General features: G+C 47.9%; 1 protein-coding gene across 4 annotated transcripts in view; it reads right to left on the reverse strand.

The window, feature by feature from the left end:
* LOC105490973 (secretory carrier membrane protein 5) overlaps positions 1-23235 on the reverse strand; it is a 28208-nt gene that overhangs the window by 4188 nt on the left and 785 nt on the right. For 2 of the 4 annotated variants that reach the window (XM_024795795.2, XM_024795796.2), the window contains exons 2-4: positions 6171-6224; positions 5225-5353; positions 948-1104 (exon numbers count right to left, since the gene is read on the reverse strand). In XM_024795795.2, coding sequence (XP_024651563.1) covers positions 948-1104; positions 5225-5353; positions 6171-6177 — 293 coding nt within the window. In that variant the 5' untranslated portion in view covers positions 6178-6224. Of the gene's footprint in view, positions 1-947; positions 1105-5224; positions 5354-6170; positions 6225-8077; positions 8128-22301; positions 22378-23235 lie in introns of those variants that run through there. The other 2 variants (XM_071100989.1, XM_071100990.1) reach the window with 2 other exon arrangements.

The raw sequence follows: 23235 nt of genomic DNA on the forward strand, positions 1-23235 counted from the left end.
CATTAGCATTGAGATGGATATTCTACTGGCACTAAGACAGATAGCCTTGGTACACTGATGAATAGTCACATGGGCACAAAGATTGAAAATGCCGTCGGCCGGGCGCGGTGGCTCAAGCCTGTAATCCCAGCACTTTGGGAGGCCGAGGCGGGCGGATCACGAGGTCAGGAGATCGAGACCATCCTGGCTAACACGGTGAAACCCCGTCTCTACTAAAAATACAAAAAAAAAACTAGCCGGGCGCGGTGGCGGGCGCCTGTAGTCCCAGCTACTCGGGAGGCTGAGGCAGGAGAATGGCGTAAACCCGGGAGGCGGAGCGTGCAGTGAGCTGAGATCCGGCCACTGCACTCCAGCCTGGGTGACAGAGCAAGACTCCGTCTCAAAAAAAAAAAAAAAGAAAATGCCATTTGGCACTAGGTGGACACCCACTGGCACCGAGACAGCAAGTTCCACTGATACGTGGATGGGTGTTCCCTTTGGCACACAGTTGGATGACCTCATTGCACATGAACAGCGTCCATGGTGCGTGGCTGGCTGGTTCCATTGGCACATGGATAGATGGTGTCCTTGGCACCAAGTCGGCTAGCCCCACAGGTACTAGGATGGGCAGCTCCACCAAGACAGGCAGCCCCACAGGCAAAATTTAACATGCAGCTGCCCGAGGAAGGTGATGACAGAAGAAAAAATAGGCCTGGTCTCTCTGTATTTCCCCTACCCAAGGGTAGAGTGAGGAGGAAAGGAACTAACTCTCAGCCCTCTCACCTCAACCTGATACCCCCAGAAAGCCCAAGCCCAGCCCTACCTAGCAATCTGAGCCAAAGGTGAACAAAGGAAAGTGAGTTTGGGGGAGGGTAAAAAAAAAAAAGAAGTGAGAAAAGATATGGAGAAGAGGCAGGGGAGACAGGCAAAGAGACGGCTAGGCACTGCAGTTAGTACCAACCACTTACTTGAAGGCCTTGTAAATGGGCCGAAACCAGCAGACGTAGGAGCAGGGTGTGAAGAGGATGAGCCAGAGAAAGGCGAGGCCAAAGTTGGTGGCTCCCCCGCCTCCGATCAGCCACGCGAGACAGCCCACCAGGTTCACGGCCAGCGTGACGCTGTTCACTGCAGGCCCAGGAGCACATGCACACATAGAGACAGACACCCAGGCCCATAGAGAGACACATGAGCACATGGACATGGGCACGCACACACCAGTAACGCAACAGAGACCCACAATCAAGCCAGGCCAACAGCACAGACAAACACAGAGAGATGCAGATACATTCACAGATTCACACCCACACAAAAGACCCACAACCCGTACCAACAAATACATACAGAGACACATGAGACACACATACACACACAGAGGAGTAAAGACTGTAAGAAAGCAAGCTGGGAGCTCGAACCAACCGCCGCCCCCCACCCCAACAACCCCAGCACCCACTCCTGAGAAATCTGGAGAGCACAGGCTCCAGAACCCAGAGCTTCTGCCCAGCAAGCCCCTTTGAAGGGCTCCAAAGCCTCAGGGTGGTAAAATGCTTTTGTCCTTATAAGAATGGCTTCAGCCCCTCACCCTCCCAGACTCACAGCAATCACCAAGTCCAGGACATGGGAAACCGACCTTACACTTTCTCTTTTGAAAGAGGGGCATGGAAAAGGAAAAGTAAAAGGCCTTGTGGAAACATCTCTTCTAGCCATTGTGCCATCTACCTTGCACTTAAATAGGGCAGGCATTGGCGGCTGGAATCTCAGTCTTTTTTTTTTTTTTTGAGAGAGAGTCTTTCTCTGTCGCCCAGGCTGCAGTGCAGTGGCCGATCTTGGCTTACTGAAAGCTCCGCCTCCCGGGTTCACACCATTCTCCTGCCTCAGCCTCCCAAGCAGTTGGGACTACAGGCGCCCGCCACCATGCCCGGCTAATTTTTTTTGTATTTTTTTAGTAGAGACAGGTTTTCACCTTGTTAGCCAGGATGGTCTCGATCTCCTGACCTCGTGATCCACCCTCCAAGGCCTCCCAAAGTGCTGGGATTACAGATATGAGCCACCACACCTGGCCTTGGAATCTCAGTCTTTATTTAGTCTATTTCTTTTTTTTTTTTTTTTTTTTTTTTTTTTTTTTTTTGAGATGGAATCTTGCTCTGTAGCCCAGGCTGGAGTGCAGTGGCGTGATCTCAGCTCACTGCAACCTCCACTTCTCAGGTTCAAGCGATTCTCCTGCCTCAGCCTCCCATGTAGCCGGGATTACAGGCACCCGCCACCAAGCCCAGCTAATTTTTATATTTTTAGTAGAGATGGGTCTTCGCCAAGTTGGCCAGGCTGGTCTCGAACTCCTGACCTCAGGTGATCCACCCGCCTTGGCTTCCCACAGTGCCAGATTATAGGTGTGAGTCACTGTGCCCAGCTATCTAATCTATTTCTTAGATAACTCTCATGCCAGCTCCTCGAAGAAGTCTTCCTTTGCTACTGCAACCTCATCATCTCCCATCCCTCTGACCTTCTGCTGACCTGGGCTGCTCTCAAGTTTCCCCAGATGTAAATCCCAGCCCATCAACCAGACTAAAAGTTCCCCAAGAACAGGACCCAGGCTCTCCCTCCTCTGTCCCCACCTCATCTATCTGAACTAGGAGGCATAGTGTCACTGAGTCATGGCCAGCAGGGACCTCAAAGATTTACAGATAAAAGTGATGCTGGTACTAACACACACCCAGGTCTGTGCAGCACATCATTATCTAACATCAGGGCACTCCCTTCCTTGAAAACAAAGCCAAGTCCACAAAGACCTGCTGAACAAACAAACGAAGGAGGGCTCAATCATGGCCTCAAACAGCCAGGCATCTGTGGTCCTGTCTTCTGAATAAAACTCTTAAGCACCTCAAGGGTTATATACATTTCCTTGGGAGTAAACCACCTGGCGAGTGCCTAGTGAGGACTTAAGGAGATATTTATAGCCCTTAAATCCAGCTTCTGGATGAGATGTTCCCAGGAGTGGAGTTCCCAGAGTCCAGGTCAGACAGTGACCCACAAGCCTGGCCTGACCACCATGTCACCCATCTCAGGGCCCCTCATAATGAGTGGGCATTTCTTCCTGTACATTCAGCTGTATTTCCTCTATCCCTGTTCATTGTCCCAAAATCTCCTGGAGGCTTGGTGTTAAGAACTGATTTTATTTGCTCTTTATATAGAAAAGACACTAACCTATTACATTGGTTACATCTCTCCCTAGTCCAACCTGTCCCCAGCTCCCTTGCTCAAACACTTCTGCTGCAATTACTCTGCTTCCTCTCTGGAATGGATATCCATGGGCTCAGCCCCTCTCTCTCTAGCGATCAGTTTCTGTCTGTCTTCACTCTTCCCCCTATCCAGCTTAGATTCCATAATTCATTACTCATTTTCTTATTCCCTCTCCTGCCCTGTCTTCTGGTCACACTCATCCTAGATGAACATAATTCTCATCTGTACCTGAGCTGAATGTCGCTGAGAAAAAAGGGGACCCCATGAGGAAGACTGGCAGGAGTATAAATTCACATCAGCCAACCTCAAATGGACCTTGAGTGTGGCCCAGAAATCTTAGGGGCCAGGTTTCTTTGGAGAGTGTCCTCACTCTCTGTCTACAAACATGGCCATAGCCTCGTCCTGAGCCCACTCTCCCCACTACATCATATTTGATGGAAAAAACGGAAGCCATCAGAGTTAACTTCCTTATTTGCTTCCCAACATCTACAGACTTACCCACACCTGTTCCATCCCCCCTTCTCTCAGGTTACATGGTAGGAGATCCCTTCTTCACTCAAAGGCCAAGCCAGGCCTTGAAACGGAGTCTGTCTGCCCCATCCTCTTCCTACCATGCCATGGGGGACCTGCTGCAAAGACAGCATATTTTACCACCTTCCTGGCATGTGCAAGCATCTGCCCAGGTAGGCAGCTAAGTGCAGGCCTCACTGAGGGCAATGTCACACATAGCAGAATCCAACTGTAGTCACACTGCGGGTATCTTTGGCTTCTGGGGTTCACACCCAGCACAGGATAGCCAGCCTGCCTTCCCCTCACATGCCTAAGAGGTACCTTCTAACCAACCTCAGCACAGCCAAGTCCCATCCTCCCAAGAAGACACCTTTCCCACCACCTGCTGCAGATCACCAGAAATGAGGCCTTTACACTCTCAACCTTAAAACCTTAGAACATTGAAAGAATTCTAGATTATTTAATTTTTTTTTTAGAGACAGGTGCTTACTCTGTCACCCAAGGTGGAATGCAGTAGCATGATCATAGCTCACTGCAGCCTTGAACTCCTGGGCTCAAGTGATCCTCACACCTTAGTCCCCTGAGTAGCTAGAACTACAGGCAAGTGCCACTATCCCTAGCTAGTTTTCTTAAGAGATGGAGTCTTGCTATGTTGCCCACACTGGTCTCAAACTCCTAGGCTCATTGGATCCTCTGCCTTGGCCTCCTGAGTAGCTGGACTACAAGTGTGAGCCACCACACAGGCCTAATTTTTTTTTTTTTTTTTAATTTTCTGTAGAGATAGGGGTCTTGCTGTGTTGCCCAGGCTGGTCTTAAACTCCTTACCTCAAGTGATCCTCCTGGCTTAGCCTCCCAAAGTGCCAGGATCACAGGTGTGAACCACTGTGCCTGACATTAGATTCTTACAGGTACAGACCACCCAACACAGAGCTGCATGGAATCACAGCAATCGCCAAGCCAATACTCTCTTCCTACAAATGAGGAACCTGCTGCTTGGGAAGCACAGTGTCCAGGCGAACATGACCCCACAGCTCCCAACTCCCAGTTGAATCCTCCTCTTTGAGCAATCTTCCAGAGAAAGCAAGACAAATAAGGTTTTGAGGGAAGGATTCCTCTCCAAATCCAGAATCCTGAGGTCCTGACAGTCCTCAGATGTTCCCTGGAAAGTTACTCCAGTGGAAGGGAAAGGGGAAGCAAGAAGACAGGGATTACACTGCAGAGAGGGACCCCTGTCCAGATGCTCTGTGAAAGGAGGGTGGAGGGGAAGGAAGGGAGGAGAGGCCTAGATGGGGAGGTTGATGGAAACTGAGGCCCAGTCGGGGAAGTGGCCCATGGAAGAAGCCTCCGGGAGCCTGGCAGGGGAAGACTTATGGTCCATGCATATGCCACAGTGGGACTGAAGGACAGTCGGGCCTGTGGGCACCCCATCCTGCTGCCCAGCACGCCCAGTCTTCCTTCCTCCTCCAGTCACCCTGGCCCACCCCCATCCCATGGCACTCACACATCCAGAGGTAGTAGAGGCGCTTGGTCATGCTGAGATGCTGGGGAGGAATGTCTGCCTCAAAGTCTTGGTAGAAACATGGCTTCAGCGGGATGAATTTGGGCAATGGTGGGAAGTTGTTCACTTTCTCTGTGGATGAGACACATTGCACAACATCACCTCCAGTCTTTCCCCTGACAATCCAAGACACTCATCATTTCTCTGGCTGTGCTGCCCTATTGGCCCCTGTGGCCACCGGCCGCTCTGTTTCCCCCACTCAGCCGTCCCTACCTCCCCAGGTCAGCTGAGATGATCCCAAAGTAGCCAAATGCCCTAAGACAGTGTCACTCAGAATAAAAAACAATGTCACCTTGACAGACCACAGTTATTGTTTTTTAATTCTGAGTGACACTGTCTCGGGGCCTCAAGGTGCCACCCTCTCAGCGGGGGCAGCTCCAAGCAGAGGAAGCGGGATGTGTGAGAATCTACAGATGTGGGTTCCAGCCTCCATTCAGCATTTGTGCTCTGGGGCAAATCATCGCCCCTCTCTAGACCTCAGTTTATCTGCCTAGTGGGGGCTGGGCTACACAGTTCTTAAAGTTCCCTCCAACTTTGGCATTCTATACCTCTGAGCCTTCTGAACCAGATAAAAAAAGGCCTCAGAGTATTAGAAAGCAATAGAGACAGAGGGGAGGGGGGCCACTAATCAGGCAGATGGACAGTAAGACAAGGACATCAAGGTGCTCAATTCCTGGTCCCTAGGACCAAAGATCTGACAGAGGGCTAGACAATGTCATGTTGAGGTTCTCAGACAGGCCTCAGTGGAGAGAGTGGGGAAAGCTTAGGGACAATAAGATGGAAAGAACCTGGCCTCCAAAGACTAGGGGAGATAAGGGGACCAGGAAGAGGGCCATCCACGCTATGCTCACTGTCATATCCTACCCACACAGCCTGCCCCTCTCCTTACCTGCCATGATGGTACCAGTTGGCCCAGTGGCCTGCCCACACCTCTTGTCCTGAACTGGAAGAAAAGAAAAGCCAGAGAAGGATGAGATCGGACCACACTCAACCCAGTCCCTCTCTACTCCCCATCTGCGTAGCAAGCTCCCCAGGACAGGACCCAGCACATACTCCCACAGTACCGTGAACACAATGGAGGCAGCTCCCCTCCTCCCAGAGCCACCCTTCCACCAGCTGCATCTTCCCAGCTGCTCCTGCCCTCTGCCTCAAGGTACAAAATCTACCCTCTGAAAACCCCATCCAAGGATGGGAAAGGAACCTGGGAAGGGATCCCATATAGGGAAAGCCAAGTGACATTCTATTCCTTGACCTTGAAGTACAGACTGAGCCTCAGCCTTGGTCACAGGCTAGCCTCCCTTCACTCCTTTTGCCTTTGTTCATTTATTAAGACACTTATATGGTGCTGGAAGAGAGAATGAGCAAGACAGATGTGGTCCCTGCTCTCCCCATGAAACAATCACCTCTGCAGTAAATCATATAAAAGGCAAGCACAGCTGCCGTGAAAACATATATAGCATGTCACAGTGATCTAATCTGGTCTGGGGAGTCAGGGAAATTAAATTATTTTAATTAAAAAAACTTTTTTTGAGATGGGGTCTCTCTCTGTTGCCCAGGCTGGAGTGCAGTGGTACAAATTCAGCTCACTGCAGCCTCAGCCTCCCCAGGCTCAGGTGATCCTCCAAGCTCAGCCTCCTAAGTAGCTGGAACTACAGGCATGAACCATGCCCAGCTAATTTTTATATTTTTTTGTAGAGTCTGAGTTTCGCCATATTGCCCAGGCTAATTTGAATTCCTAGGCTCAAGCAATCCACCTGCCTCAGCCTCCTAAAGTGCTAGGATTATAGGCATGAACCACTGTACCCAGCCTCAGGGAAATTAAATACAAGTGGTAGCAAAGACCTGAAGAATGAAGAAGAGTTCCCCGGGCAAAACAGCCTTCCAGACAGATGGGAAAGCATCCTACAGGGACAGTTCCTCACTAGGAAGGAGCTTCACACTTGTGTTTTTTCTTAGACAGGGTCTCACTCTGTCACCCAGGCTGGGGTAAAGTGGCACTCCCGGGCTCAAGCCATCCTCCTGCCTCAGCCTCGAGTAGCTAGACTACAGGGACAGGCTACTATGCTAATTTTTAAATATTTTGTAGATAGGAGGTCTTGCTGTGTTGCACAGCTGGTTTCAAATTCCTGGCCTCAAGCAATCCTCCCGCTTTGGACTCCCAAAGTGCTGGGATTATAGGCATGAGCCACCTATCATAAGGGAAAGAAAGCCACTATGGCCAAAGCAGAAAGCAAATGAGGGAGCAGCAGATGAGGCTAGAGAGGCAAGGTGGGCAGGCTGTGCTCCCTGAGACCCTTCGGAGACAAGTTTGAAGGAGTCTTGAGGTGGTTTTAAGGAGTAGGGGAAAGAGAGCAATTGGAAGACTCCCTGCCCACTTAACTCCGAGTGGATGGTGGAGACCCATCATGACAAGCCTGTGTGAGATGAGGCGGAGGTTCCAGGGGAGGACAAGCAGCGTGTGCTATGGACATGCAGGATATGAGACGCTGGGGGACACCTGGACAGGGCGTCTTATAGGAATCTGGAATGTACAAACATGCTCTGCTCCTGGAAGTTCAGCAGCAGGCCTGGTTGACCCATGCTAAGTAATCATTGGCAAGTTAACGCCAAGGAAACCAAGCAGCAATCACCTTGTTAGAACAGTAACTTTGGTGGACATTTATATAGTCAACAGCAGAAAATGGTCCACAACCAAGTGCTAAGGCAATGCAACATTTAAAAGCTGGGCAGAAATTTGCTTAAAGTTTTGGAACAGGAAAAACTAATCTATGGTATTAGAAGTCAAGACAGTATTACCCTTGATGGGGCAGCGACTGAGGGCCCAGCATCTGTTCCTGGTAGGGGTGCTGGATACACAGAGGTAGATTTTGTGAACATTCTCCAAGCATACAGTTACAACTTGTGCAATCTCCTGTGTGTTAGACTTCCATGAGAAGTTTGCTTTAAAATAAAAACTTCAGGCTAGGCGCAGTGGCTCACACCTGTAATTCCATCATTTTGGGAGGCTGAGGCAGGAGGATCACTTGAGACCAGTAGTTCAAGACCAGTCTGGCCAACATAGTGAGATTCCATCTCTACAAAAAATAAAAAATTAGGCAGGCACGGTGGTGCGTGCCTATAGTCCCAGTTCCTCAGGAGGCTGAAGTGGGAGGACTGCTTGAGTCTGGGAGGTGGAGGCTGCAGTAAGCCGTGATTGTACCACTGCACTCCAGCCTGGGCAACAGAGCAAGACTGTCTCAAAGGAAAAACATACACACACACACACACACACACACACACACATATAAAAACACTTCTAGCATTCCAGTCAAATTCCTCTGGACCTGATTAAAAGATCAGGCAATTACAATCTTTTGGGCCCTTTTGTGATATGGGATCAAATACAGATATAAAAACCCAGTAACATCTACCACAAAAAGAAAAGATAAGGGTATGATAGAGACAATCAGGAAATGATATCCATACACAGGCGCATTAATTGCAACACTGTTTTGAATAACAAAGGATAACATCAATAGGGGACTGATTAAACCAATGGTACAGTCATACAATGGACTGTTCCGCAGCTATTTTTAAAAATGCTCTGCAGCTGTTAAAAATTTTAAAAAGAGAAAGAGGTTCTCCGGGTACTGATATGGAAAAATCTCCAAAAACATGATTAGTTAAAAAAAGCAAGATGTACAACAGTCTGTATGGTAAACCTTTCATGTTAAAGGAAGAGAATAAGAATATATTTTCCTTTTGGCCGGGCGCAGTGGCTCAAGCCTGTAATCCCAGCACTTTGGGAGGCCAAGACGGGCGGATCACGAGGTCAGGAGATCGAGACCAGCCTGACTAACACGGTGAAACCCCGTCTCTACTAAAAAAAAAAAAATACAAAAAACTAGCCGGGCGAGGTGGCGGGCGCCTGTAGTCCCAACTACTCGGGAGGCTGAGGCAGGAGAATGGCGTAAACCCGGGAGGCGGAGCTTGCAGTGAGGTGAGATCCGGCCACAGCACTCCAGCCTGGGCGACAGAGCGAGACTCCGTCTCAAAAAAAAAAAAAAAAAAGAATATATTTTCCTTTTAACCTAATAATCCTGATCCTGTTAGTCATTTACCCAGATATAAGAAATGACAAACACACACGTTATTCAACATGACACTACTTGCATTAGCAAAATGCTGAAAGCAACCTAAATGTGACTATTTAAATATACAAGATGCATCATGCAATAGAGTATTACACAGATGTAAAAAAGAGGCCAGCCACGGTGACTCACACCTGTAATCCCAGCACTTTCAGAGGCGAAGGCAGGAGGATCACTTGAGGTCAGGAGTTTGAGAATAGCCTGGCCAACATGGTGAAACCCCATCTCTACCAAAAAAATACAAAAATTAGCCGGGCATGATGGCATGAGCCTGTAATCCCAACTACTCATGAGGCTGAGGTGGGAGAATCTCGAACCCAGAAGGCAGAGGTTGCAGTGAGCCAAGATTGCGCTGCTGCACTCCAGCCTGGGTGACAGAGTGAAACCATGTCTCAAAAAAATAAAATAAATTAAAAAAAAAAATAAAGATGAGCTCAGTAAACTGCTGTGGAATGCTTTCCAGGATATATTAAGTTTAAAAAAAAAAAAAAAAAAAGCAGAGGACGAAAAGTGTAAATCATATGCTACCCCTTATGTAAGAAAGGGGAAGTAAAAATGCACATATGAATTTGCTTATTTTTGAAAAGAAACACAGGAAGAATCAACCAGAAAGTAATGGATGAGTAGAGAGACTTCCATTCTTTACATACTTGTTAACAAGCTTTTTTAATATACTTGTACACATAAAATGACTTCCATATTTCAAAAACTTAAACCAAAAAGAAAAGCAAACCCTAAAACTGAAACAAAAACAAATCAAGCTAACTATACTTTAAATTGCTAACAATCTTACAGACAAAAAAAAAAGGCCCAAGTAACTTTTGATCACAGTAATTCTGTGTACTCTTAGAAAGATAAACCTCAAGGGCAAAAATAAGTGCAAACAGGCTGGGTGCAGTGGCTCATGACTGGAATCCCAGCACCTTGAGATGCCAAGGCAGATGGATCACTTGAGTTCAGAAGTTCAAGACCAGCCTGAGTAACACAGCAAGATACAGTCTCTAGAAAAAATACAAACATGGCCAGGCATGGTAGCTCACGCCTGTAATCCCAGCACTTTGGGAGGCCGAGGCGTGCGGATCACGAGGTCAAGAGATCAAGACCATCCTGGCCAACATGGTGAAACCCCATCTCTACTAAAAATACAAAAGTTACATGGGTGTGGTGGCATGTGCCTGTAGTCCCAGCTACTCGGGAGACTGAAGCAGGAGAATCGCTTGACCCTGGGAGGCAGAGGTTGCAGTGAGCCGAGATCATGCCACTGCCCTCCAGCCTGGCGACAGAGTGAGACTCCATCTCAAAAAAAAAAAAAAAAATACAAACATTAGCGGGACATGGTGATGTGCGCCTATAGTCTCAGCTTCTCCTGAGGTTGAGGTGAGAGGATCACTCCAACTCTGGAAGTCAAGGCTGCAGTGAGGTGTGATTGTACCACTGCACTCCAGCCTGGGTGACAGAGCAAGACCCTGTCTCAAAAAAAGAAAAAGAAACTGCAAAAAAGTCATGAATTTTAGCAGGTTTACTCTTACTGCTGGTACTGCTGCAATGACTCTAAAGCTTTGCCATGTATACTACAGAAGAGGGCAAATGAGTCAGTGTGCTGATGATTTGGGGAAGGTGGGTTCTCACTGAAGGAGACAGAATACAGACCATGGAAAGGTAAGAAAGAGCCTTGTGGTGTTGGATTCAAAGCGGAGGTATCAGTATGAACACAGAATTTTTTAAATATATATGGCTGGTTCCAAGCCAGGAAAAGGAAATACAAGGTTAGCCTGGAACATCTTGTGGTATCAGAAAGAAGAAAGTACTCAATAACTAATGGAGGCAAGTCAAAAGGCCACAAGAGCCAATCTGAAAAGGCTACAACCAACCAAATTTGGGACAATTAGAGTATCAAAAGTAATAACCATGTGAATTTTTTTTTCTTTTCTTTCTTTCTTTTTTTTTTTTTTTGAGACAGAGTCACGCGATGTTGCCCAGGCTGGAGTGCAGCAGCGTGATCTCAGCTCAGGCAACCTCCGCCTCCTGGGTTCAACTGATTCTCCTGCTTCAGCCTCCCGAGTAGCTGGGATTACAGGCACCCCGCCACCACACCCAGCTAACTGTTTTTTTATTTAATTATTTATTTATTTTTTGAGATGGAGTCTCGCTGCGTCGCTCAGGCTGGAGTGCAGTGGCACGATCTCGGCTCACTGCAAGCTCCGCCTCCCAGGTTCACGCCATTCTCCTGCCTCAGCCTCCCGAGTAGCTGGGACTACAGGCAGCACCATGCCCAGCTAATTTTTTTGTATTTTTTTAGTAGAGACAGGGTTTCACCGTGTTAGCCAGGATAGTCTCGATCTCATGACCTCGTGATCCGCCTGCCTTGGTCTCCCAAAGTGCTGAGATTACAGGCCTGAGCCACCGCACCTGGCCAGTCGTTGTATTTTTAGTAGAGACAGGGTTTCACCATGTTGGCCAGGCTGGTCTTGAACTCCTGGCCTCAAGCCATCCACCCACCTCGGCCTCCCAAACTGCTGGGATTACAGGCATGAGCCACATTGCCTGGCCCACATGGATTATTGTTTTTAAAAAATCCATGAATCCAAAGTGACTTTTTTTTTTTTTTTTTTTTTTGAGACGGAGTCTCACTCTGTCGCCTGGGCTGGAGTGCAGTGGCCAGATCTCAGCTCACTGCAAGCTCCGCCTCCTGGGTTTATGCCATTCTCCTGCCTCAGCCTCCTGAGTAGCTGGGACTACAGGCGCCTGCCACCTCGCCTGGCTACTTTTTTTGTATTTTTTAGTAGAGACGGGGTTTCACCGTGTTAGCCAGGATGGTCTCAATCTCCTGACCTCGTGATCCGCCCATCTTGGCCTCCCAAAGTGCTGGGATTACAGGCTTGAGCCACCGCGCCCAGTCTATTTTATTTTTTAAAAGAGAGGGAGGGCCTGGTGCAGTGGCTCACATCTGTAATCCCAGCACTTTGGGAGGCTGAGGCAGGAGGATCACAAGGTCAGGAGTTCAAGACCAGCCTGGCCAACACAGTGAAATCCTGTCTCTACTAAAAATACGAAAACTCAGCTGGGCGTGGTGGCGGGTGCCTGTAATCCCAGCTACTCCAGAGGCTGGGGCAGGAGAATAGCTTGAACCCAGGAGAGGGAGGTTGCAGTGGGCGGAGAGCGTGCCACTCCATTCCAGCCTGGGTGACACAGCTAGACTACATCTCAAAAAAACAAAGCAAAAAACAAAAAAAAAAAAAGAGAGGGAGGCCGAGGCGGATCACTTGAGGTCAGCAGTTAGAGACCAGCCTGGCCAACATAGTGAAACCTTGTCTCTACCAAAAAATACAAAAAATAGCCAGGCATGGTAGCACGTACTTGTAGTCCCAACTACTCGGGAGGCTGAGGCAGGATAATCGCTTGAACCTGGGAGGCGGAGGTTGCAGTAAGACGAGATCGCACCACTGCACTCCAGCCTGGGCGACAGAGTGAGACTCCGTCTCAAAAAAAGAAAAAAAGAAAGAACATCATGTGCCTCCTGCTATGCTGTGCACAGAAGGACTCAAGGTCATGGATGAATACTGTTGCCAAAAAAAATGTTTAATCTGAAAATAACTATGAAAAAACAATCTGACAAATTCAGATTGTGGGAAATTCTACAAGACAAATGTTATTGTTATGAAAGACAGAAATTGGCAGGGGGAACTTTCTAAATTAATGGAGACAAAAGAGACATGCAACCAAATGCAATGGGGAAGGCTGTCGGATTTTTTTTTTTTTTTGAGATGGAGTTTTGCTCTTGTTGCCCAGGCTGGAGTGCAATGGCACAATCGTGGCTTGCTGCAACCTCCACCTCCAGGGTTCAAGCAATTCTCCTGCCTCAGCTTCTGGAGTAGCTGGGATTACAAGCATGCGCCACCACGCCCAGCAAATTTTGTATTTTTAGTAGAGATGGAATTTTTCCATGTTGGTCAGGCTGGTCTCGAACTCCCGACCTCAGGAGATCCGCCTGCCTTGGCCTCCCAAAGTGCTGAGATTACAGGCGTGAGCCACCACACCAACCCAGATCTTAGATTTTTTTTTTTTTTTTTTTTTTTTTTGAGACGGAGTCTCACTCTGTCACCCAGGCTAGAACGCAGTGGCGCAATCTCAGCTCACTGCACTGCAAGCTCTGCCTCCCGGGTTCAAGCATTTCTCCTGCCTCAGCCTCCCAAGTAGCTGGGAGTATAGGCGCATGCCACCACGCCCAGCTAATTTTTGTATTTTTAGTAGAGATGGGGTTTCACCATGTTGGCCAGGATGGTCTCCATCTCTTGACTTCATGATCTGCCCGCCTTGGCCTCCCAAAGTGCTGGGATTACAGGCCACTGCACCCGGCCAGGTCCTGGATTTTAAAATCACAGCTACAAAGGACATTTTTAGGACAACTAGAGAAACGTGAATATAGGCTGCATAGAAGATACTACTATTCATTATTAAATTTCTTGGGTATTGTGTGTGTGCATGTTTTTGTTTCTTTCTTTCTTTTTCTTTATTTTTGATACAGGGTCTCACTCTCTCACCCAGGCTGGAGGAGTGCAGCAGCACAATCACAGCTCACTGCAGCCTCGATATCCCAGGCTCAAGAGATCCTCAAGTCTCACCCTCCTGAGTAGCTGGGACTATAGGCGCATGCCATCATGCCTGGCTAATTTTAATTTTTGTATTTTTTGCAGAGAGAAGGTTTCGCCATGCTGCCTAGGCTGATCTTGAAGTTCTGGGCTCAAGAGATCCACCTGCCTTGGCCTCCCAAAGTGCTGGGATTACAGGCGTGAGCCTCCATGCCAGCCTATAGAACATCTTTGTTCTTAGAAGATACACGCTGGTCTTTAGAAGCAGTGTCTGGTCTGTAACTTCCTTTCAAATGGTTCTGCAAAAAAATTTATACACATATATAAAGCAGAAACAGGCATGGTGGCGTGTGCCTATAGTCTCAGCTACATGAGGAGCTAAGGCAAGGTGTTCAAGCCTTCAGTGAGCAATAAAGCAAGACCCTGTCTCTAAAAAGTAAAAATAGACCGGACATGGTGGCTCACGCCTGTAATCCCAGCACTTTGGGAGGCCGAGGCGGGCAGATCACCTGAGGTTGGGAGTTCAAGACCAGCCTGACCAACATGGAGAAACCCTGTCTCTACTAAAAATACAAAATTAGCCAGGCGTGGTGGTGCAGGCCTGTAATCCCAGCTACTCAGGAGGCTGAGGCAGGAAAATCGCTTGAACCCGGGAGGTGGAGTTTGCAGTGAGCGGAGATCATGCCATTGTACTTCAGTCTGGGCAACAAGAGCGAAACTCCATCTCAAAAAAAAAAAGTAAAAATAAAAGATAAAGCAAATGTTGCAAAATATTAACAATTGATGGGAGAAGGGTATACAGTTGGTCACTGCATTATTTTATTTATTTATTTTTTTAGATAGGGTCTCACTTTGTCACCCAGGCTGGAGTGCAGTGGCATAATCACAGCTCACTGCAGTCTCAAACTCCTGGGCTCAAGCAATCCTCCCACCTCAGCTTCCCAAGTAGCTGGGGCTACAGGTGTGCACCACCATGCCCAGCTAATTTTTTTATTTTTTGTAGAGACAAGGTCTCATTACATTGCCCAAGCTGGTCTCAAACTCCTGGGTTCAAGCGATCTGCCCGCCCTGGCTTCCCAATGTGCTGGGATTACAGGCATGAGGTCACTGTGCCCAGCCCATTGCCCTATTCTTTAAACTTTTTTGTAGCTTTGAATTTTTCAAAATAAAAAGTGGGGAAAAATATACATATCTGTATTTGACAATGACAATATATGCACAAAGAATCTCTGGAAGGATATCAAAAAAAAACCATGGTAATTGTGGCTCTCTGGAGAACAAAGGTACGGAATGGATATAGAGTAGATGGGAAACAATGTTTACTATATATCCTTATGCTATTTCCATATAATTGATGAAATCATCAATTTTAAGATAGACCATTATTTTATTGACTAAAAGTAAAAACAAAAATTGCCAATTTGCAGGCTGAGCACCATGGCTCACATTTGTAATCCCAGCACTTTGAGAGGCTGAGGTGGGCAGATCACTTGAGGTCAGGAGTTCGAGACCAGCCTGGCCAACACAGTGAAACTCTGTCTCTACTAAAAATTTAAAAATTAGCCGGGTGCAACAGCATGCACCTGTAATCCCAGCTACACGGGAGGCTGAGGCAGGAGAATCACTTGAGCCCAGGAGGCAGAGGTTGCAGTGAGCTGAGATTGTGCCACTGCACTCCAGCCTGAGTAACAGAGCCAGACTCCATGTCAAAAAAAAAAAAAAAAAAGCCAATTTGTAACTGTAAGATGACAGAAATTTTAAAACACAGACATGAAAATGTTTTCAGAAATATCAAAATGTTCATCTTAGAACTGACAAAATTTGGAACATCTTTGTGAACTGTAAATCATATAAATGCATTACCTGTTCAAAAAAATAAAAAGTCAAGAAAGTCAAGCAGAAAAAAAAAGAAAAAAGCACAATAGGATAGTTGGGAAAGAATGAGAAGGAGCAGCTGATGAGGCAGGAGGAGACCCCAGAGAGTGTGGAGTCTCCACAGCCAGGAGCAGAGACTGGACAAATGTGACAATGCCACTGAGGGCTCCCATGTGAAAGGATGGCACTACTGGGACTAACGCGTTCATGACACTAACAGCATCGAGTCAGCTGTGAATCCAGCAAGAATGGTTTTGGTGGTGACAGTAGTGAGAGAGAAGCCTGGCTGAGAATATAGAGCAAGAATAAAGATAGGGGCCGGGCGCGGTGGCTCAAGCCTGTAATCCCAGCACTTTGGGAGGCCGAGGCGGGTGGATCACGAGGTCAGGAGATCGAGACCATCCTGGCTAACATGGTGAAACCCCGTCTCTACTAAAAAAATACAAAAAACTAGCCGGGCGTGGTGGCGGGCGCCTGTAGTCCCAGCTACTCGGAGGCTGAGGCGGGAGAATGGCGAACCCGGGAGGTGGAGCTTGCAGTGAGCCGAGATCGGGCCACTGCACTCTAGCCTGGGCCACACAGCGAGACTCCGTCTCAAAAAAAAAAAAAAAAAAAAAAAAAGAATAAAGATAGGGTACTACCTGGGTAGGATATGGGGGTAGGGAGAGGGCCCAGGGAGGGCTGCAGCTGGGGGTCATTTAAGATGGAAATAAGGCAGAGATGTGTAGGATATATAGAAAGGTTGCAATTACAGTAGAGATAGAGGCTACCTGATAGACAAAGCCTGTGAAGAGGGAGACACAGGGGCACCAGTGCAAGGAGGTGGACAAGCCTTGATCCTAACAGGTGGGAAGCCAAACAGGATCCAAGCAGATGCAGGCAGGTTTGAGGTCTTAGATGGGCAGCGAGAGCGTCCCGGATGGCTGCTTCAATTTTCTGTTTTATTATTTTTATTTTCACAGGCGTTCAATTTTGTTTTATTTTTTATTTGAGACAGGGTCTCGCTCTATTGCCCAGGCTGGAGTGCAGTGGTACAATCACAGCTCACTGCAGCCTCAACATCCTTCCACCTCAGCCTCCCAAGTAGCTGGGACTACAGGTGCGTGCCATCACGCCCATCTAATTCTTTTGTTTTGTTTCTTGGTAGAATGGGGTTTCGCCATATTGCCCAGGTTAGTCTTTTTTTTTTTTTTTTTTTTTTGAGACAGAGTCTTGCCCTGTCGCCCAGGCTGGGGTGCAATTGCCACGATCTCGGCTCACTGCAATCTCCACCTCCAGGGTTCAAGTGATTTTCCTGCCTCAGCCTCCTGAGTAGCTGGGATTACAGGCGCGTGTGCACCTGGCTAATTTTTTATATCTTTAGTAGTGACAGGGTTTCACCACGTTGGCCAGGATGATCTCAGCTAGTCTCAATGTCTTGACCTCTCGTGATCCACCCGCCTCGGCCTCCCAAAGTGCTGGGATTACAGGCATGAGCCAGAGTGCCCAGTCTGGAGCTGAACCTTTAACAAGGAATAGGGAGTTGGCCAGGGAAAGAGAATCAGGAAAGCAGGTGTGAAGGTCAGAAGAGCAATAGCATGGCATACTTAAGGAAGAGAAAGAGGCAGAGGGAGGATGAATCTCAAAGTGGAGGGAGCAAAGGAAAGGCAAAAATGGAGTTGAAAGGTAAATGGGGCTAGGTCATCCTGGCCTTGAAGGCCATGGGAAGGATTTGGAGTTTGTCCTCAGAGTCATGGGAGCCACTGAAGGATTTTATTCTTCTTCTCCTTAAAAAAAAAAAAAAAAAAAAAAAAAAAAAAAAGGCTGGGCGTGGTGGCTCTCGCCTGTAATCCCAGCACTCTGACAGGCTGAGGCAGGCGGATCACGAGGTCAGGAGACCGAGACCATCCTGGCAAACACGGTGAAACCCTATCTCTACTAAAAAAAAAAATTAGCTGGGCGTGATGGGGGTGCCTGTAGTCCCAGCTACTTGGGAGGCTGAGGCAAGAGAATGGTGTGAACCCGGGAGGCGGAGCTTTCAGTGAGCAGAGATCGCGCCACTGCACTCCAGCCTGGGCGACATAATAAGACTCCCTCTCAAAAAAAAAAAAAAAATGGCCTTAAAGTTTTTTTAAATATGCCTAGCACAGTGGTGTGTGCCTGTAGTCCCAGTTACTCAGGAGGCTGAGGCGGGAGGATTGTGTGAGCCCAGGAGTTGGACGCTACAGTGAGCTATGATTGCACCTGTGAATGGTTACCGCACTACAGCCTGGGTAACATAGTGAGACCTCATCTCTAAACTAATTAGTTAATTAATATGTTGCTTTTTAGTTATGTGTAAAAATATATGCAATTAAAACAAAAATCTAAGCGCATAAAGTAGAAAAGTCTTCCCAAAATCCCCCTTCTCAGATGCCACCCCTTTAACAGTCTGATCTTTAGGTTTGGGGGATTTTGTTGGCTTTCAATTTTAATGTATATAGAAGCATATATGACAAAAATGAGATCATTCCACACATCCTGTTTTATAACCTGTTTTTTCCCACTCAACAGTATCTTGTGAAAGTTTTTCATGTCAATGAATACAGATCCATCTCAATCTTTTTAATGACTGGTCAACTGGGTCAACAACGTCCATGGCTGTGAAGCAGTCAGGTGACAAGTTGATATGGCAATCAGGAAGTGTTTTATTTTATTTATTTATTTTTGAGACGGCATCTCTCTCTGTCACCAGGCTGGAGTGTCGTGGAGCAATCTCGGCTCACTGCAACTTCCGTCTCCTGGGTTCAAGTGATTCCCCTGCCTCGGCCTCCCGAGTAGCTGGGACTACAGGCGTGCACCACCATGGCTGGCTAATTTTTTTGTTTGTTTGTTTGTTTTTGTTTTTGTTTTGAGATGGAGTCTCGCTCTGTCGCCCAGGCTGGAGTGCAGTGGTGCGATCTTGGCTCACTGCAAGCTCTGCCTCCCGGGTTCACACCATTTTCCTGCCTCAGCCTCCTGAGTAGCTGGGACTACAGGCGCCCGCCACCACGCCTGGCTAATTTTTTGTATTTAGTTGAGACGGGGTTTCACCATGTTAGCCAGGATAGTCTCGATCTCCTGACCTTGTGATCCCCCTGCCTTGGCCTCCCAAAGTGCTGGAATTACAAGTGAGAGCCCCTGTGCCCGGCCTAATTTTTTCTATTTTTAGTAGAGACGGGGTTTCACTGTGTTAGCCAAGACGGTCTCGATCTCCTGACCTCATGATCCACCCACCTCGGCCTCCCAAAGTACTGGGATTATAGGCATGAGCCACTGCACCCGGCCAGGAAGTGTTTTATTACACTAGCAAAATTGAGCCAGCTATGAGCTCTATGGTTTCAGGGAAGTGAAAGGGGAGAAGCCAAGCTGCCAAGAAACTAGGAAAATATGAGGGAGAAGAAAAAGAGACAGATCTAGCAGACCAGTCTTTCAAAAAGCTTGAATGAAATTTTAATACACACAGTCACAGAATATCTGGGACAAGAGTGAAACATCATACGCCAAAAGATTAATAGTAGTTGCCTCTTGGCTGGGTGCAGTGGCTCACACCTGTAATCTCAACACTTTCGGAGACCAAGGTGTTCGGATCACTTGAGGTCAGGGATTCGAGACCAGCCTGGCCAACATGGTGAAATGCCGTCTGTACTAAAAATACCCAAAAATTAGCCAGGTGTGGTGATATACACCTGTAATCCCAGCTACTTGGGAGGCTGAGACAGGAGAATCTCTTGAACTCAGGAGGCAGAGGTTGCTGTGAGCTGAGATCATGCCACCGCACTCCAGCCTGGGTGACAAGAGTGAGACTCCATCTCAAAAAATAAAAATAAAAATAAACAAATAAGTAGTTGTCTCTTGATAGTGGGATAAGTTATTTGTTTTCTTTATTTTCTAAAATTTCTACAATGGTCATATATCCATCTTTTGTATCAAGACAAAGTCATAGGTTTAAAATGGCAGCAGTGAGAGGAGGACACAGAGTTAGAAAGGCTTCTCCCAGAATAGAAGACTTGAGCATATTTATAAGGTGGGAGAGAGTTATTAAGGGAAATACCAGAGAGTCTAAAAATACAATGAAGGGGAAAATAACTGATGGACAATGGTACAAAAGAGACAGGATGGGTCGGCATCCATAGCACAGATCAGGTGCATTAGAGTAGGAATCTTCTTCTACTGGGATTTGAGAGAAATGGGAAAACATGGGGGTGGTTCCACCTCCCCCACACACAATCCAACCAACCTCTACATGAGCAAAGGGCCTGGCGAGAGTAGTCCAGTTTGGAATACTCCTCCCATGGAATAGAAAGGGGAACTGATGGGAATGAGGAGAGGGGTTTCTATAAGTGATGGAGGGATGGCTAAGACTGGAGACCCTTCATGGCAGCTGGAGTGACACACAGGCAAAGTGGCACAGTGGTTGAGGGCATGGAGTTCAGAAAAAACACAGAAGAGGCAATTCATGAGACGGAGAAAATGGAGGTGTCTGAGAACCAGAGGTCTCCTTGAGGTCAGAGCACATAAAGCAGAAGTTGGACTGTGGTTAGAGAAAAATACTAGAGTTTAAGATTTCAGAGGTGGCCCCATGCCAATGAGGACCACATTCAGATGTAGTTGGTAAAAATTGTGACTGAAAGAGGCACTACCTCCCCTGAGACAATGGGATGTGGAGTGGGCAACTGTGGTCTAGCACTAAAGACCTCCAGGAAAACAAGGAAGCAGAGGGAGAGGAGAAAACAACTAGAACATAGGGGCCTCAAAGGAGGAGTCTCCTCCCTAACCGGGCTCTAGCCTAACCCTTGTCCCTGGTCCCAGACAATCTCCCAAAAGTCTGCTTACAGTTCCAGAGAAGTCAGTGCAGCAAAGTATGAATGATTCAGAGTAGAAACCAGAGCACAGGGCAAAGCTGCCTTGTTTGTATATAAAGGTTAGGGCAGAGAGAATCTGGGACTTGAGAGGGCGGTAAAAGACTAGGGTCACAGAAATGGAAGCTTCCAGGCTTCTCTGCCCTTGTTTCAGGGCAAGCCTTTGAAATGGGGGGTGGGGGGTTGGAGGGGAAGACAGCAATCACTGGCCTCTGCAAACCAAAGTTCTTTTTTTTTCTTTCTTTCTTTCTTTTTTTTTTTTTTTTTGAGCTGGAGTCTCACTCTATTGTCCAGGCTGGAGTGCAGTGGCACAATCTCAGCTCACTACAACCTCCGCTACCCAGGTTCAAATGATTCTCCTGCCTCGGCTTCCCTGGTAGCTGGGATTACAGATGTGCACTACCATGCCTGGCTAATTTTTGTATTTTTAGTAGAGACGAGGTTTCACCATGTTGGCCAGGCTGGTCTCGAACTCCTGACCTCAGGTGATCCACCCACCTCGGCCTCCCAAAGTGCTGGGATTATAGGCATGAGCCACCGTGCTGGCCAAACCAAAGTTCTTAAAGACTACAAAACAGAAGAAGTAGCAATCTGCTCAACTGATAATCTTTTATAATGGGGATGGGGGCTACATACCCCTCCAAAGATGTAGGCCTTGGGAAACACCTCCTTAATTATCAATAAGACAGTATATACTACCTGAATTTTGTTTAAGAAACCCTGACTATAATGTATTCCATTCCTTTTTGTGAAGCTAGGAGGACAGAAGCCCCCACAGTGGGGAGATTGAGGCCCCTGGCAGCAGAAGAGGGTCAAGCCTGGCTTCAGATCAGGCCAGAGCCCTAGGGCTAACTCCAGGGCTCCCTGCTCACCAGGATGGGCCCCTCATCCCTGGCACAGAAATGGTGATTCTTTTCTGCTGCCCAGAGTCAATCTGCTAAGATGGAAGTTTCCCCCTCCTGCTCTACCTCTAATCCCCTCATCCCACTCCTAGCCCCATCTTCTGTCCTGAAATCCCAGAACTATGAATAATCCTCAGAAAGCAGCAGTCTCCTGGCCATGCTATCCCTGTCCTACTGATGACTGTTCAGTAGCCTCCTACAGATCCTTGCCTGGCATTCAAGGCTTTCTGCCAGTCAGCTACAAACCTCCCTCCCCACAACCTTTTGCTGCTTACAGGCTGACCTGCCTCCTACACTCCCAGCCTCACGCAGAAGATCATCTCTAGCTGCCTCCTCTGCTTCCAGTGCCCCTAAACTGGCAGCACTATCAGATCCTCTAAGTCCTGCCACCTTCTCACATCCCACCCCTTCTGGGAAGCCTTTCCAAAAACCGCTGCTCTGCATCCCGCTGCATACATTTGAGTCAGTCATTGGGCACTAAGTGTTCACGTCTTCTCCCATAATCTCTTCTTTACTCTCTCCTGGATGGAGTTTCCAGGAGGGACCCAGCACAGGGCACAGTGAATCCATATACTTGCTTAAGACTTGGACACTCTCCCAAGGGGTGGGAGGGAGGCAATTAACACCCTCCCCCAATGAGACTAAGTCCAAAGCTGCTGTCAAACCTGCTGTATTACACTTCCTCCAGGAAACCTTCCGAAACTCCCGGCTGGCAGCATGGTAGGAAGTGCAGCCTGTAAAGGAAATGCTGTGGGGGGCAAGGGGTTGGGACAGGGACAGGGAGGCAGAGGGATGGGGGAGGAAAGGAAAAGGAAGAGGGAGAAGAACGAGGGGATGCTCTAAACTAGAACAAGGAGCATCCTCAAGAGAGGTCACTACTTAGTCCTATTATTTCATCCCTAGAGAAAGGTGCTAGCAAAGAGATGCCCAGAGAGGGCAGGTGACTTGGGAAACTTGCTTGGAGGTGGCCACTCAGGAAAATATTAAAAACAGCCACAAAGACCGAGGTCTCTCTCTAGAACTCCCATCCTGGGACCCCACTAACTGTCCAAGGGGTTTGCTAAAGCTAAGACCCTCTTTCAGGGGCCCATTCACCAGAGACAGCCCCCTCTCAGCTCTGGAGACTTTGCCCTAGGGCTCACCAAGCCCAGAACAAACCTAAGTTAGCAAGACCTGTGTAGCCCCAAACAAAATCTCTCTGCCAATCATGCCTCTGCAAGAACCATCTACCTCTTTCAGAGCCCTGCTTCGTGAGGCAGAACACATAGGGTACAGGTTGCAAATTTCTCCAGACTTCACCACCCCACCGGCAGTCACATGGCTGAGCTCCCAGGTTCAGCCCCTAACAGCTGTGCTCGTTTTCACCCCTGTGCCTTTGCCCATACATTCTCCTGGAATGCCCTCTCTTGCCTCTCCTCCCACCCAAATCCCATCACCTCTGGAAGTCTCCTATTCGCTGGCTGTCGCCTCCCTTTCTGTGTCCCTGGGAAAGTCTGCTAGGCCCTCACAGATCTCCCCACCGGGAAGCTGGGACATTACCGGTTTAAGCCGCCTGTGACAGCGAATGCTCAGTCCCAGTCTCTACTTGGTTCCCCCAAC

The sequence above is a fragment of the Macaca nemestrina genome, chromosome 7 (genome assembly GCF_043159975.1).
Source record: "Macaca nemestrina isolate mMacNem1 chromosome 7, mMacNem.hap1, whole genome shotgun sequence".
Classification (NCBI taxonomy): Eukaryota; Metazoa; Chordata; class Mammalia; order Primates; family Cercopithecidae; genus Macaca; species Macaca nemestrina.